Source organism: Mastigoproctus giganteus, chromosome 8, assembly GCF_048544385.1.
Source record: "Mastigoproctus giganteus isolate SK-2022 chromosome 8, ASM4854438v1, whole genome shotgun sequence".
NCBI classification, from domain to species: Eukaryota; Metazoa; Arthropoda; class Arachnida; order Uropygi; family Thelyphonidae; genus Mastigoproctus; species Mastigoproctus giganteus.
Window position 1 is genome coordinate 230,941,890 of NC_143582.1, and position 16,104 is coordinate 230,957,993.

Genomic DNA, 16,104 nt, shown 5'->3' on the forward strand with positions numbered 1-16,104 from the left:
TTTCTATCTAAGTGATCCTGAAATCCACCCGTGATCATAGTCTCAATGATTTTCGCTACTACTGAAGTTAAACTAACCGGCCGGTAATTTCCCACTTCACTCTTAGGAATCCAACGTGAATCCAACGGAATCACTCCCGAGTCCAGTGATGCTCTCATAATTAGTCTCAATGGTTCAATGTACTCACTTGCCGCCTCCCTTAAGATTAAAGGGTAAATGCTTTCAACCCCAGGAGCCTTATTGGCCTGTAGGCTCGAAAGTTTTTCATTAAATAAACGTGTGAAATTTCAACATCATTAATTACATTTATCTTCACTCCCATAATTTTTCATTGACGTGAAGGGTTTTTCTTCTGTAAATATCGATGCAAAGTAACTGTTGAGTTCATCTGCAACTTCAGCTGGGGTATCAATACTGTCCCACGTCCATTACATAAGGGTCCGATATGGTTTGTTCTTCTCTTCTTTGCATTAATATATGTGAAGAATTCCTTATCCCCCCGCCCCTCATTGCTCTGTTTGCTAGCGATTTCTCATAAACTGCCTTTGCCAGCCTAACCTTTTCTGTGGCCTCAATATTTCAGATCAATTTGTAGCTGTTATACACTTTTGTACTTTTTATTGCTCTGTAAACTTTTCCATGCTGTCTTCTTCTGCTCAAGTAATTTGGTAACTTCATTATTCATCAAACTTGGAATCCTCCTCGTGGAGTATTTTTTTAATGGTATGTAAGCATCTAAGGCTTCTGTGATTAATGTTTTAAAGGTATACCAAATTCAATTGTATTCGCTCTCTGTGAGATATCTACCCAGTTAATAGAGGCCATGTAGCATCTTAAGGATCGTAATTTACTTTCCTTAAGATTAGGGTAAATGCCTACAACCCCAGGAGCCTTACTAGCCTGTATGCTCGAAAGTTATATATATATATATATATATATATATATATATATATTGTCTGTAAAATTATGTATTACTGTAGAGGAGAGTATATACAAGCCAACCTTGCATTTGTATTTCCCTTATAGTTGGCAGGTAGAAGTGTGTCATTATATGATTATGATAATTATGTGTTTGTAAATTCCATATGATTAATACCGAATAATAAATTTGTTAATAAAAATGAAAATGTGTGATCAATACAGAGAAATACATACAGCTCTACAGTAAATCATTTTAATATCTTGAACAAGAGGAACAAAAAGGGAATAAAGAAATCCTCATGAACCGGAGTTTTCTGTAAAAGGAGAGTAGTGCAGCCAAGTTGTTTGTGGGCCTTGGAGAAGTGAGGACCTCAGTTGTTGTATCCAAGCTTAACAAAAACTGCCCAATTGTGGTTGCAAGGTAAGCTGGGAGTATTAGAAAGCAATAAAATTAAATAAGATAAAAAAATAAGAAAGACCCAGTTCCCACAGAAGGGTCTTCCTGGTGATCTCTGCATCTTAGTAGCAAAATGACCAACACGGCCCACAGTACACAAACACAGCATTAAGCCCATTTCTGGTTATTTTTACAGAGTTCGGTATCATCACAGATTACCACGGTGGAGTTTAATTAGCTTTCAGTATCTGTCTTACATGAAACATAACATGTGTCCACGCGTTCTTATTAGAATTGGCTGGATTTTGGAAATTTCCTCTAGAAAGAAAAATACTGCTGTAATAAGAGAGTATTAAATAGCTGCAAAAATAAGAGTTAACGCAAGAGGTTTCGTTTTATCTACGATTAATAAAATACCAACAAGATTTGGAGACTCGCTTGTAGCAAAGATTATTCTAACCTCTTTCTGTCGAAAACCAAATGAAGCATCGACTGTGATATGTAGATTGTGTGGAATATAGTAGAAGGAAGTTTATGAGGATCATCTGCGCAAGAGTTGTAAGGGATGTAGAAATATGAATAGTCAAAAGGAATCTTGACTGGGCAAGTGGAAAGCTTTTTGCTCTTCTTCACTGCACAAGCACGGCACTATTTTAACTTTTCAAACTGTTGCGAGTTATTAAAAAAAACGAAGCCGATGATTATGAAGTAGGCCAAATTTGGAACAGGCTCAATGCCAAACAATCCAAGGCTACGAGCTAGAAGAAACCATCAGCAAGTTGTGATCTGTAGTATGTGAAAAAGAGCTAATGATGATTTTGAGCTTTGTGGAGCTGTTGGTTAAATAAAATGAGGAGTGTGGTCAGAGCTGTGTGATGTTTCTGCTTAAATGAGCTCGGACATGACATTAGTGATAGTAAAAGTGTCAGTAGCTATACTAGCCGGATAGTACGGCTGCTGGTCACATATACAATTATAACTTACAGTGGTGCTCAAAAAATTTGCATCACTTGTAGTGATGCAAATTTTTTGAACACCACTGTAAGTTTACTGAATTTCTGTGAAATTTGGCAATATATCATATATGTTTTGTAATAGCATTGCTATATTGCATCATCCATCTGTAACAAACTCTCTTAGATAATGTTACAAATATTTAGCTTTTTCGGTTTTTATTTTCTGTTTATGTACCACCTGTAGGCATCGGACCACCCCTTAGATTCTCTTAGATAATATCACGTGCAAAAATTATGGTCGCATCTCCCTAGAAGCAGTATAAAGACAGCACATATGCCACGAGTCCAGTATTCTCTGCAATGGCTAAGTTTTCACAATTAACACCATGTAGGAAAAGCGTTGCTGCTGCTGCTTTGAATGCAGAGGGACATTATACGCGTGAAATAGCTAAAAGAATTCGCTGTAATCAGTCAACAGTGCATGCAACAGGGCAGCCTGTTTACTTCGAAAATTATCAGCAGTCTAAACAGAAAGAAAGGAAGGTGTCGTCCATGAATATTTTCTGCAGCTCAGTATAAATTTTTGGTCCGTCTGTGCGTCGAAACAGAAGATCCTCACCGACCAATCTCAAAACAGAATGGGAGGAGCAGGATGTAGGAGTAAAGACAAGTACTGTTACAGTACGTAGATACCTTTTCTCTTAGGAATTAGTAGCACATCGCCCATGAAAAAAAGCTACTTTTGATGCAAAAAACGAAAGCCCAGAGTCTAAAGTGGGCAAAAGAGTATGATAGTTGATCTGAGGATCAGTGGAAATATGTTATTTTCTACGATGAGTCAAAATTCAGTTTGCATGGTTCGGACAGCCAGCAACTATTAGACGAAGAAGAGGAGAAGAATTCCATCCTGAATATATCGTCTCTACAGTTAAACATTCTTCATCTTAAATGATATGGGTCTGTATTTCACATAAAGGAGTTGGTCATCTCGAATTTGTTAAGGGTACAGTGAATGCAGAGGTGTACAAGGATATTCTTGAGACAAAATTAATTCTCACAATTGGAGATTATTATGGGAATGTTGCCATGACTCTGTTCCAAGTTATAGAGCCAAAACAGTAAGTGCTACTTCATAAAATGAGCAAAAGTTTTAAATTTATGAAAGTCGCACTCTTGTTCAAATAAATGTAATTTATTTCGCTGTCTTCACTTTGGACAGGTACAAAATGGTTGAAGGATAAATCAATAACATTGCCTGGGAATAGTCCAGACCTCGATCCAGTTGAAAATTGTTGGAACAAAATGGGTGATTCAATAATGCAAAAGAAGCCAAAAACACTTAGAGAACTGTAGGAGACATTAATCCATGTTTGGTATCACAAGATTTCCCAGGAATACATTCAGAACCTTATCCAGTCGAAGCCACGATGATGTGCAGAAGTCGTCAAAGCCGAGGATGGGCCAACGAAATATTAGCACGCATTTTGCCGTGGTTTTAGGTTTTAGGTTATATACCTGTCTGTCATCCCAGTATGAACAAAGTAACGAAGAAAATCAGTGCTTTCATAGAATATTTGTTATTATACGAATCATAAGTACATTTTTCTGCAATTAGTAGCTTCATATGTGCATTGTTATTACTTATTTATGTTCTTTCAGATTTTTCTTAAAGATTAGCTGCCAGTATAAGGACAACAACCTAAACATTGAGGTGATCATTTTTTGAGTACCTGTAAATATTATTCCTAAGTCTGCTTTGAAGATGCTCGAACGATAACTTTCTAATGTATATCTACAGAAACGCAGTTACCTTCGTAATTAATTCTACCATCATTATCGATGTCCGTCGCTTTCAACAGTTCATCTAATTCAGCCTCCGATACGGGTTCGCCTATCATTTCCATCGCGATCCTGAGTTCATCCTGGTGACAGAGAAAGTAAAAACTTTATTATCAAAGTAACTTCTCAAATAACCTCTATATAATTGTGCGTGCATAAATTAATCTATAAATTAAAAGCAAAAAAATTAAAATTAATATAAAATAATTTAATTTTATATTTATATTTTGTATTATGTTTATGTTTAATATACTATATGACTAAAAGGTATTTGAACATTCCTTCACGAGTATTATGTACTATGCCCTGTCAGGCATATTGGTTCTTACCTACCAATATACACTAAGTGGGAGCTGCATTAGTACACCCATCTAGCAAGTAAGTTCCCTTAAGCTCTCAGAACAGCCTGGATTTGTCAGTAGCATGGAGCGAGAGACAATTCCATCCATGCTGATGGAATTGTTTCTCACAGTTGTTGCGCATTGCGTGATTCCAGTGGGATAAGCTCTGTGGAACTCCGAAGAGCCTGTTCCACCTTATCCCACAGGTGCTCCATTACGCAGAAATCTGGTAACTGGGTAGGAAACCACAATGGGCTGAATTCAATTTCATGTTCCTGAAACCTACACTAATTCTGATATTGCGAAAAGGTGCATTTTCATTATCCTGTTGGAAGAACCCATTCGCAGATGGATACATTGTAGCTATGAAGGGATGCGCCTGAGTGAAAAAAGATTTCCAGATAACCTGTAATATGCATCCAAATGTTGATCTACTAGTATCAAGAGGGTAAAATGTGCACTACGAAAATATTCCCCAGTGGAGTACATTCTGGTCCTTCCGTCAGCTTGAGACAACTGGAACCAGGATTGGGTAATAGGGGTGTAATAGGGATGAGAAAAGCAACGAAGTACAAAACTTATTTTGTCTATACAGTAATTCCAATACTGTTGTAAACGGATTAAATGGATTTTAAGGCAAGTGACTGAGTAGTATGGCAAAAATCTCTTTTGGCAGATTGAATGTGCTAATAAGTATGGTTGTCTCATTATTGGAACAGATTGGAATAGGTTGACCGGAAATACACTACACGGTAACTGTTTTTTTTTTTTTTTTTTGAGTAAGCTGAATGAATTTTTATTGCTACTAATCCTGGTATATCCAAGAGAGTAAAAGAGCCTCCAATATCCTATAACTGCTTCTCACTAAGGAGCAACAGGAGAGACAGAGGGTTGTCATAAATGGCCAATCTTCTGAGTGGACCAGTGTAGCGAGTGAGGTAAATCAGAGTTCGGTTTTGGGTTCCTTAATATATGTCATTTTCATAAATAATATTGATGAGGGTATCCAAGGGAAATTCTCAAAGTTTTCTGATGATTTGAAAGTGGTTAATATTTAGAGCCAGGTTATGTTGCTGCAAGAAAATTTGAATTGGTTGTACATGTGGTCTTGAAAAATAACAACTATGGCTTAATGCCTTTAATAATAATAGAAATCCTGGAATGAGATATAATTCTGGAGAAGATGGTCTAAAAGTGATTCTAGACGAAAAAGACAAGTTTTATTATTCAATCTGAATTAAATTTTCTGTATAGTGTAAACATGCGGCTCGGAAGGCATATAGTGTTCTGTTTATGATTTACAGGGCCTTTTCTAATAGGGAGAAGGAAGTCATTATCCTTCTTTACAAGGCAATGGTTAGACTGCATTTGAAATATTGTATTCAGGTCTAGAGACCGCACCTAAAAAAGAAAAAAAAAAAAAAAAAGAAAACAGAATTTCTGGAGAGGGTTCAGAGAGGGCGACCGAATTGGAGACGAGTGCATAACGATGCACATATGAATAAATGGCTTAGAAGATGTGGACTGAAAAGTTTGACAAACAGACATCTAAGGGGAGTTCTGATTGAAGTGTATGAGGTGCTGAAAGGGTGAGTAAAATGAAGTAGGAAGGTCTATTCTCCCTCGTATGTGGGACAAAAATATAAAATCTCAAAGAACAACAGAAGACTGAATCTCCTGAATGTTATCTGTGGGCAGCGGGTTGTCGAACATTGGAAAAGTTTCTTCCCAAAGTGGCACCTTGTAGGAATGGGAAGCAATGTGGGAATATATGGGGGTAGTATGAATATTCCGTTTATTATTATTATTATTTTTTTTTATTCTTTAGCCGATGCAGAAAAAGCCCGCTTCCACTCATCATTTGGGTTTAATGATATTAACTTCAGTTGGCTTCAGCTTTCTTAGTTACACAGTCGCAGTTGTTTGAGATGCTGAGGATTTTGAGATTACCAATGACCTTACCCAGCTTCTTCATATGCCTGCTAGAACATCCTTGATTTTTGTCACGTCAGTAATCCTTCAGAGTACGAAGTGAATTTTAAATTTTATTGGTTCTCTATATATCTATGATCACAACTTGGTAAATATCTATTCTCCAATGGATCTCTCTCTCTCTCTGACACACACACACACACACACACACACACACACACACACACACACACACACACACACACACACACACACACACACACACACACACACACACACACACACACACGGCCATTATGAGCTTCGTGCCCTTTGGCATTAGAAGAATGCAAAATGGAATGATCTGCTCGATTTCTATTCATCTTTTACCTTGTTTAAATTAATATTTTAAACCTTCCGATCGTAATGTTTTCACAGATCGCATTAGTGAAATTCTTCTTGTAGAATTACCCTGTTTCTCATCGCATCCTAAACGCTCTCGTCCTTTATCTAAATCTTAGTTTTCCAATAAATGTGCTAAAAGGGTATTTAAGATAAGAATATAAAATATCGTAAAACTTGCTTCTTGACCAAATTTAATAGTCGAGCATTGTGGTCTCTTGCCGGAGCTATTGGCCTTAATTTCTGTCCATCAATACTCCCCCTCTGTTACAACCTGGCGGTTGTATCGCATACCAAAGTAAAGCTCATTTATTAGCATCTTACATCTCTTCTAACTCTTGCATCGGTGATTTTAATATACCTTATCCCATACCAAACACTCCACTCAATGCCTCCCATCTGAAAGAACGATGTTAGAAGAATTCTGAATGATGTTGATGCTAAGAAATCTTCAGGTTCTTATGGCTTTGTTACAAACTTTTAGTTTTGGTTTCTCCTGTTTTGTTTTGTTTTTTTTTTTCTCGCAGACTCAACCTGGCATATTCTTTCTGGAAACCCGAACTTTTTTTATGCATACAACAGTGCATAAAAAACGTTCGGGTTTCCACTCACAGTTTCATGTTCTGGAACGTATCATACATTTTCATAATAAGAATTTATATTCTTATTCTGAAAAACATCACAAATTGAAAATGTGAATTAAACATCTGTGTGTCTTGAAATTCTGTGGTGAACACTACGAATGTTACGTTGTATATACTGCTCATGGATGTCTCATAAGTGAATGCCAGTACTTGCTCAGTCATTACAAAAGGGATTATTGAACATGAAATATAAGTATTAATATGGATCGGTCAAGAATGTGCTTTAAATGTCAAGGAATAAACATTCATTTCGATGAACAAATACAAACCCTCGTGATGTATCCGTTTCGGTCTTTGTCGAACACCCTGAAAGCCGCCATTAGGTCTTCCATGACATCATCTTGAACCTTCTGTTGGGACATCCAGGCTAGGAACTCGTCCTCACTGAGCAAGCCGTCCCCTGAAAGAAAAAATTTTCTTAACAAAGCAAGTGACCAGTTCAACGCAAGATGGAAACCCTGTAGTAAAGGATGATGAATTATAGTAGAGAGAATATCGATAGACAGGTCACAGAATAGACATTCGTCTATTTCGTGACCAATACGAGTCGTCAGTATATTGTGTTTGTATTGCCTCACACTCACCCCAGTGACGTGGAATATGTGTCTAGTATTACACGAAAGATACACCGACAATTATAAATCCCCCATTTGTATCTAGAATTAGACGAATCGCGACAGAGTAACCTCGTCATCAGTTTCCTTTCGTATTTAGAATTATCAAGAAGAGCAAAAAAAAAAAAAAAAAGAAAATCTCATTCAGGTGCTGGGCGTTTCCAAACTAAGCGACACGTCACGTGCAATGAAACCTTCGTGGCAGCGTCGAGGTCGATAAAAGGGGAAACGTGTCACGGTTTCGCTTTTACAGAGGTTCATGTGGGAGTGACATCACGCGATTTCGAAAAAGGAAGGGAAGAATTGCTGCACGTGACGGTAGGTAGGTCCACGTGTTTCGTTAACTTTGACACCTGTAGTGATGTCATTATCACTCTTCACTTTAGGGGGTTGTCAAAGTGAAGCGAACTGTGGAAGTCACGGCAGTGTGTGTGTGCGCGAGTTAAATATTAACTGTCAAAACGTATGGTTCACATGCTAAATATAACGCACCAGCAGTTATGAAAGCCTCGCCTCAACAGCGAAGTCAGTGAGTTGGTGTCAGGGGTTATTTCCGTCCGCTGTCGACTTGGTGGTATCGTTCTGCCTGTAATTTTGTTTGTTCTGTGATCGTACTCCAATGCAAGAAACACCAAATCTTTTTACGAATATCTGGACCATATATTCCTGGACACGCGATATCACCGAAAGAATTGCAAATCATCGTTGACTCCAACAGAGCTCTGGAAAAATTCTTACCTCTTTGGCTAGCCTGTTGCAGCAACCGGTGGATCATGTTGTCCGTCAGGAGAATCCCTAACTTCTCCAACATACATTTGATCTCACTGGCGTTGACTCTTCCATCGTGGTTCTTGTCCAACAAATTGAATGCAGCTTTCATTTCTGTAAGAGTTAAGAAATTACACTTAGCCATTAGAGATTCAAAGTACAAATAATATATATACTGTATATTTAAAAAAAAGCTAGATCTTAATTGAGAATATACAGTATCTTCGAGTTAAAGTGCTGCATTCATTTGAGATTCAGTGTGTATGTTCTTTGTTTGTTTGTTTTTTTTTATTTGACAGGGGGGAACGAACCCTTTTGGTGTCGAGAGAAAAAATGAATCTCTCTTCCGTCCTTTATGCAACAACTCGAATTCCACAAGACAAATTTTCAAGAAATTTCTTGAAAATTTGTCTTGTGGAATTCGAGTGGATTTCTTTCAGAAAGACTGTCAAGCCATTCTAGATTTTATTAGGATGAAATAAATAGGGTTCTATTTTTTTTTTTTTTTTTTTTTTTGTCATCATTAATACCACAGGTTATCTACATAGAGAGTGATTATAAAATAATTTCCGCGGTTGCGGCCTCATGTCTGCAAAGCACTTTTTCATATTTTCAAATATTACTTGAAATACACGTTGCACACGCCCATTGGATAACTGACCTTCCACACCTTTGTAAAAGATCAGGTTTCAAATTTTGGACCTTTTCCAAGACGGGGGAAATTTATGAGCTATTTTCGCATTTAGCAAAATTAATTTGTTCTCTGGTGAGGACTTCAAGGTTTTTCATCCAGCAAATTAATCAAACCAACTATAGAATACAAACAGTTTTAAGACAGCATACACTCAAACTATACAAATCTAATGGGATATTTCCAAAATATTTCTAATATAAGAATATTTCAAATGTTCAGTAATTCCTGACGAGTTCTCTGAGATATAAAGCTCCAAACTCTAGAAGTTACCATTAGTTAGTAAAGCCATGTCGCTCAAGGAAGACAGGGGATTTTGCTGCACCGACTTAAAAATCAAAGTAGATGAGAAAATCCAAATTATGCACTTCTGTTCAGTTGACCTTTGAATTTCTTCAAACTGTCAGCCTCAACTACCTGCTGAGGCAACTTGGTCCAGCAATTAACGACTCTCTGGCTAAAAGAAAACTTTCAGCAATCTAGTCTAAACCTCTTCCCTGTAATTTGAATTTATGGCCCCCATTCTGGAATTTTCTATAGAAGTGAAAATTTCGCCTTCATTCATTTCGTTGACCCCCTCTCAGAGCCTTATAAACCTCAATGAGGTCACCTCTGAGGAGCCTGGTTGCCAATGCGCTGTAGCCTACATAATCGAAGTTTTTCCTCGTATGGTCTCTCATTTTCCGATCTCACCATGAGAGTTGCTGCTCTTTCGACCCTTTCAAGAAGCTCAATGTCTTTTTTTAGATGAGGTCTCTATACTTGGACACAGTATTCAAGTGGGGTCTTAAAGTGCCGTATACAGTGGAATTTTGAATTACTTTAAGTTACTTTATAATCATCCTATACATATAAATAAAAGAATGTTTGAAATGTTTAGATATTAATTGGTATGGAAATGTAAGAAATTTTTGGTCCTTGAGGATGTTGCAGATATTCTCTCAGATATACCAGACAACCTGTACTTGCTACCTGTGAGTCTAAAACGCTGATGGAACTGATATTCCGGTGACACTCAAGTCAAGTGGACCCAATTTTGGCGAAGTTTGGTCGGTCTCTGACAGCCAGATCCTCTGCTTGCACCTTTACAATGGCGGGACTGTTAGTAATCCTGGGTATAACCTCCATGCACAAGTACATGGTGGGTGACCACAGAGGTATGAACCAATGTAAGATGGGGTCGAAGTGTGGCGCGCACACAACATGGAGGAAGTCGCCCTCTGTGTTACAAGAAAAAAAAAAAAAAAAATTCTAGGTGGTAGATGACTCTTATCAACCGGTGCAATACCACCACATTGCTTATTTGAGGCTTGAAGAGGTGGAACCCATGTTTAGTCTCCAGAGCCAAGTTCTGGTCAAACCTTCCCAATCTCTTCTATCATGCAGTATTGTAAGATATAAAATTTTACAAGTAAAATATTTTATATAAAAGTGAGACTAATTTAAAGTAAAGTTTCTGATATAGCAATATGGGGCAGCAAAACATTACTAGTCACGAATATTATTTAGATAATGGGTCACTCGCTAGGGATTTAATTAGACAAGGTAATAGAGAAGGGAGCGGTAAGCTTGACAAAGGCTAGTGTCAATAGGGGGTGCACTTCAGCTCCCAGATCGCACGAAAACAATGGAAACAGGTAGCAGCGGCTATTGGCGAGTACGTGTGAATAATTATGGCCCCGAAAGAACAATACGGCAAAGGACCGAGTTTGTCAGTACATTTCTTTGATCGGTGACATCTGGAGAAGAGATGGGTAGTAAATACGGGACAAATGCTCGGGTGAGATTTAAGACTGGCGTCTGGCTGTCAGTGATAGCAAGTTTTGGGATATTAGGAAGAAAAAGTGTTAAGTGAAACAGAAAGATGGCGGCGAACTTCAAAGCAGCGGACTGCCTGGGAAAATTTACAAATTTCTTAAAATGAGGAGGTGGATAGAGAGACAGCACTGAAGAGACAGCTTGAGAAAAATTAAAATGGGCAAATAGGACAGAGTGAAAGTTTGATAAAATGAGAAGATTGGTTAAGACTGAGAACTAGGGTGGGCCTCAAATATGGGGGGTGGTACAGAAATTGAGATAAACAAAAAGAGAGAATGGGATGAAAAGAGAGTTTCTGAGGTTACTTCTTGTGAATGTGTTTTTAAAAAAAATGGAGAGACGAAAGTAACGGAGAAAGTAAAGGAATGGAGTGATAGAAATCAGAGAAGGCGTAAGTGCCTGGAAAAGGAGGAAGCCACTTTCGATGAGGGCATCGAGTTCTGATGTCCCAGACGGTAGGAAACAGCCCCTGTATCGAAACTAACAGGTGGTGAGGGCAAAGTGCCAGCCCGATCAGACGGAGTGTAGCCGCGGAATTAGTAGCCGATCAGGTGGAGGAAGGACGCCAGACGCATGCAGCCAAGAGTTCCGGAAAATTATCTGAAGCAGATTCAGCAGAAAGCAGGTGAAGGAGATCCTCAAAAGGTAGCCTGAGAGCCTAAAATGGAAGGTTGAAACCTCCCCGGAAAGGAAAAGAAAAAGATAGAAGTAGGTGAGAGATATGTTAAGTACTGTAAGTTAATAAGAAGGACTGTTAGTGAAACAGTATAGTAATTAATTAAAAAGGGGTAGCACTAGAAAGAAAAATTATAAATTATCTCTGATGTAAATTATATATACTAACAGAGTTTATGATGTAAGAAAAAAGGGTTAATGTAAAATGCAAGGGGAAACTAAGGAATGAGTAACAGATGAAATTGATGTACAAATAACTATAATGTGTTATAAGGGTAGTAAGGTTTATAAAGAGGGACTCTGAATATGTTTTAATGATAGATAATTGAGTTATATGAGCAACTTTGAATATGTTTTAATGGTAGATAATTGAGAGGCTGTTGCAATTACTGATGACCTCGCACAGATTGTTCATTTACCTACAAGAATACCGGACAATCCCAACCATACAGCCAACACGCTTGATCTTTTTCTCACAAACAACCGTTCAAAGTACACGGTCGAAATGAGAGGTCCGTTAGGCGCCTCAGATCACAACTTGGTAATTGTCTCTTCTCAATGGAGCCTTTATATCATGGCTATTTCCAACCTCGTGTTGTTTGGCATTACAAGAATACAAAATGGGATGACCTGCGAGATTACTTTTCTTCTTTTTGTTGGTAGGATTACTGTTTCAAAACTTCTGATGTCAACGTTTGCTCAGATCGTGTCAGTGAAATTATTCTTGCAGGAATGGAATCCTTTATCCCACACTCCACTTTAAAATCTTGTCCTTTATCTAAATCTTGGTTTCCCAATAAATATGCTAAGGCTTGTTCAAGAGAAGAATGTTGCATATCGTAATTGGCTTGTTTCCAATTCTTCAGTTTCATTTTCTACACCAAAGCTCGCAACAATTGTAAAGCAGTTATTAATTAGATTTTGAACAGGCTAAGAGCAGAAAACTTGCTTCTTGCCCGAATGGTAGACGAGTATTCTGGTCTCTTGCCAAAGCTATTGGCCGCAACTTTTGCCCATCTCTGCTCCCACCTCTGTCCAAACCAGATGGTTCTGTTGTCACTTCAGCCAAGGATAAAGCTGACCTGCTAGCATCCCATTTTTCTTCGAGCTCATGTATTAATGATCTTAGTAAAACACCTCCCACCATTCCCATCATGCCCCATTCAATGCCTCCTGTGGTCTTCCGTCAAAAGGATATCAGAAGGATTTTGATGAATCTCGATGCTAAGAAAGCTCCAGGTCCTGATGGTATTTCTCCACTTGTTCTCAAAACCTGTGCTCCTGAACGTACTCCTGTTCTTTGCCGCCTTTTTTCGCTTTCTTATTCCAAAGGTGTTTTTCTTTCGGTAGTAAGTACTGTCGGTTCAAATACCTCTCGTGTTTGGGGTTTTCATAAAAAAAAAAAGAAAAATGAATGCTAGATTTCTAGCGGTGTATGGTGTTTTCGTCCATGGGAAGGTTTTAAGCCCAATTTTCATCACTCTCAATTCCCCCTTCCGCTTACACAGAAACCCTACCTTAAATTTGTAACAGCAGCTTCACAAAATACGATTCTTCAGAAAATTTTCATTTAGAATATTAAAATGGATCTTTATACCAATTTCACTGGATTGGTTGACACATTTGCCCTGTGTACTCACACACCCACCTAAAAATAACTACTACAGTCCCACCCCATGACAAAGAACTTTGCAGTCTATTTTAATAGCCTGTCTTTTCTGGATACAATCTGGGTGTCATCCCAGACCTCGTTCTTTTCGCGAGTTACATATTAACACCTGACATTTGGCATCATTTCACTGTTGGTCATACGCCATGCTATTGTGGATTATATTTAGCGGGCCCTGTGTTTGCCATTGCTTTGCCCTTCTTCAAGATGCGCGGATGGATCCTTAAATTTAGACGCTACCACACTCGGATTCCTAGTCTGGCTTTCGTTGCCACTTTTATTGTGGGATGCTAGAATTAATGGCAGTGTCTGCTATTCGTTTTTTTTTTTTTTTTTTTATGTACATCTAGAAACGGATGAACGCCATACTGTGGAGCGCGCGATCTATGTAGCGAATCATAATGTGTGCCATTGAGAATCAGACAGCGAAGCAAAAGAGATAGTTTGGACAGATGCCTTCGTCGCGTACTGTATTCTGTTGAATTGGACGAACAGATAATAAAAAGTATAAATAGAATCAATTCGCGGGACTCCAACATGGCGTGAATAAATAAACTGACAGCCACACCAATATTCCGAAAGAACTTTCCTCTGTTTACCAAGTAATGATACACATTTCAAGAATATGCGTTATCAGAAATTTCTGTTTCTCGTAATCTTGTGCATAATGTATACGAAAATGCAACTGCACGCTCTGAAGCTAACATTTTTGTTTATAAAGTCTGTTTACATATGAGGACACTCCGAGTGCTAATTTAATTTGCATGGCATTAATATTGTAGCGACTATGCAAGGGAGAGGACTTGTTCTGCATCGATGGAAAAAGAAATAGAAAAAAGAAATCTGTTCATTCGTATTTTCGCGTTGCCAAAAAAGTGATTATCCAATTTCTCATTGAACTCAACCAAACTCTCCTCCTTCACCACTAACAAGTAATTATTCCAATAACCTACAACACGCTGCTCGATGGTGATCAAATACAGTTAACATACACTCCAGCCTAACCGTTTGGAATCACAGAGTATGACAACAGTTTTCGTTATTTTTTTTTGAAATTAGTTATGGCAAGTAAAGTTTAATATATAAAAAAAATATTGAACTAATTAATATTAACAACCACTGATTTTTTATCAAAATATCCTCCACGAGTTTTATCCCGGCCTTGCACGAACGTAACATTCTGACGATTTTTTTTTTTTTTTTTTATGTAAACCCCAAACACGAGAGGTATTACAACATATAGTACATAGTACCGTGCTTGGGTTGGAGGTTGAGAAGACGAAAGAAGATATTTGTTGACATTGGACTTGAACTTCTGTACATTGTAATTTTCAGGAAATACGTATGAAGGAAGGTTGTTCCAGAAAACGGCAGTTGAATGAATAAATGAGGAAGATGAAAAGTTGGTTCTGTGAGTTTGAAGTTGGACAGTAAATGGATGTTGGCTGGTGGAGGCACTTGTTCGGACTGTTTTGAAAGAGAGAGCGGGAATTATAGAAGCCAATTCAGAAGAACAGTGCCCATCTGTAGAAGAGGCATGCAGCAGAAACAGTACGTCTATGAGAAAGCGAGTGGAGAGACTCTGTCAGAGAGGAATCATTAATTAACCTAACTGCCCTCTTCTGAATGGAATCAAGAAGCCTGAGAGAGGTTTTTGGGGGCACCACCCCAGATGTGGGAACAATATTCCATAGTAGGGCGGATTTCCGATTTGTACAGAGTGAACAGCTGTTTGGAAGAAAAGTAACGCCGAGAGCGAAAGAGAAAACCAAGTTTTTTAGATGCAGAGGAAGCAATATTTGTAATGTGCTTGTGCCAAGAGAGATTAGAAGTCAGGGTAATCCCCAAAAGAGATATATAATCATCTTTCCTAGAAATCGGAGTGTCACCAAAGATAAGCATAGGAGCAGAAGAATCCTTTTTGCGAGGTATAAGACAGGACTGACTTTCAGAAGGATTGAAATCAACTAAGTTGTCTTTGCCCCACTGGAGATCGGCATTTAAGGAATTAGTAGCGGATATTCGAGAAGTTGAAGCTCATTGAGCAGGACAAGATTTCTCAAAAAGGGAAGGGGAATGCAATGTGCTATCATCGGCAAAATTACGGATAAGATTTCGAGTCAATGGAAGAAGGTCATTAATACAGAAGAGGAAAAGAGTGGGGAAAAGAACTGAACTTTGGGGGATACCAGCATTAGTGGAGAAGTTAGAAGACAGAGAGACATCTACCATCACCCTCAGTGAGCGATCAGAGAGAAAACTGGATAACCAATTACTAAAAATATTTGGTAAGCCATAAGATGGAAGCTTGTTTAGAAGACCTTTATGCCAAACACGATCAAAAGCGTTTGAGATGTCAAGAGCAACTGCTTCTGTTTCACCGAACGTTTCCATTGAATTAGTCCATAAATGGGTAACATAAGCAGAATATCACCAGTGGATCGACACTGACGGAATC

General features: G+C 38.2%; 1 protein-coding gene across 1 annotated transcript in view; it reads right to left on the reverse strand.

Annotated features, from left to right (window-relative positions):
• LOC150082410 (calcium-binding protein E63-1-like) overlaps window positions 1-16,104 on the reverse strand; it is a 121,780-nt gene that overhangs the window by 6,569 nt on the left and 99,107 nt on the right. The window contains exons 4-6 of the mRNA XM_090380555.1: window positions 8,764-8,907; window positions 7,681-7,811; window positions 4,085-4,196 (exon numbers count right to left, since the gene is read on the reverse strand). Coding sequence (XP_090236681.1) covers window positions 4,085-4,196; window positions 7,681-7,811; window positions 8,764-8,905 — 385 coding nt within the window. The 5' untranslated portion in view covers window positions 8,906-8,907. The remainder of the gene's footprint in view (window positions 1-4,084; window positions 4,197-7,680; window positions 7,812-8,763; window positions 8,908-16,104) is intronic.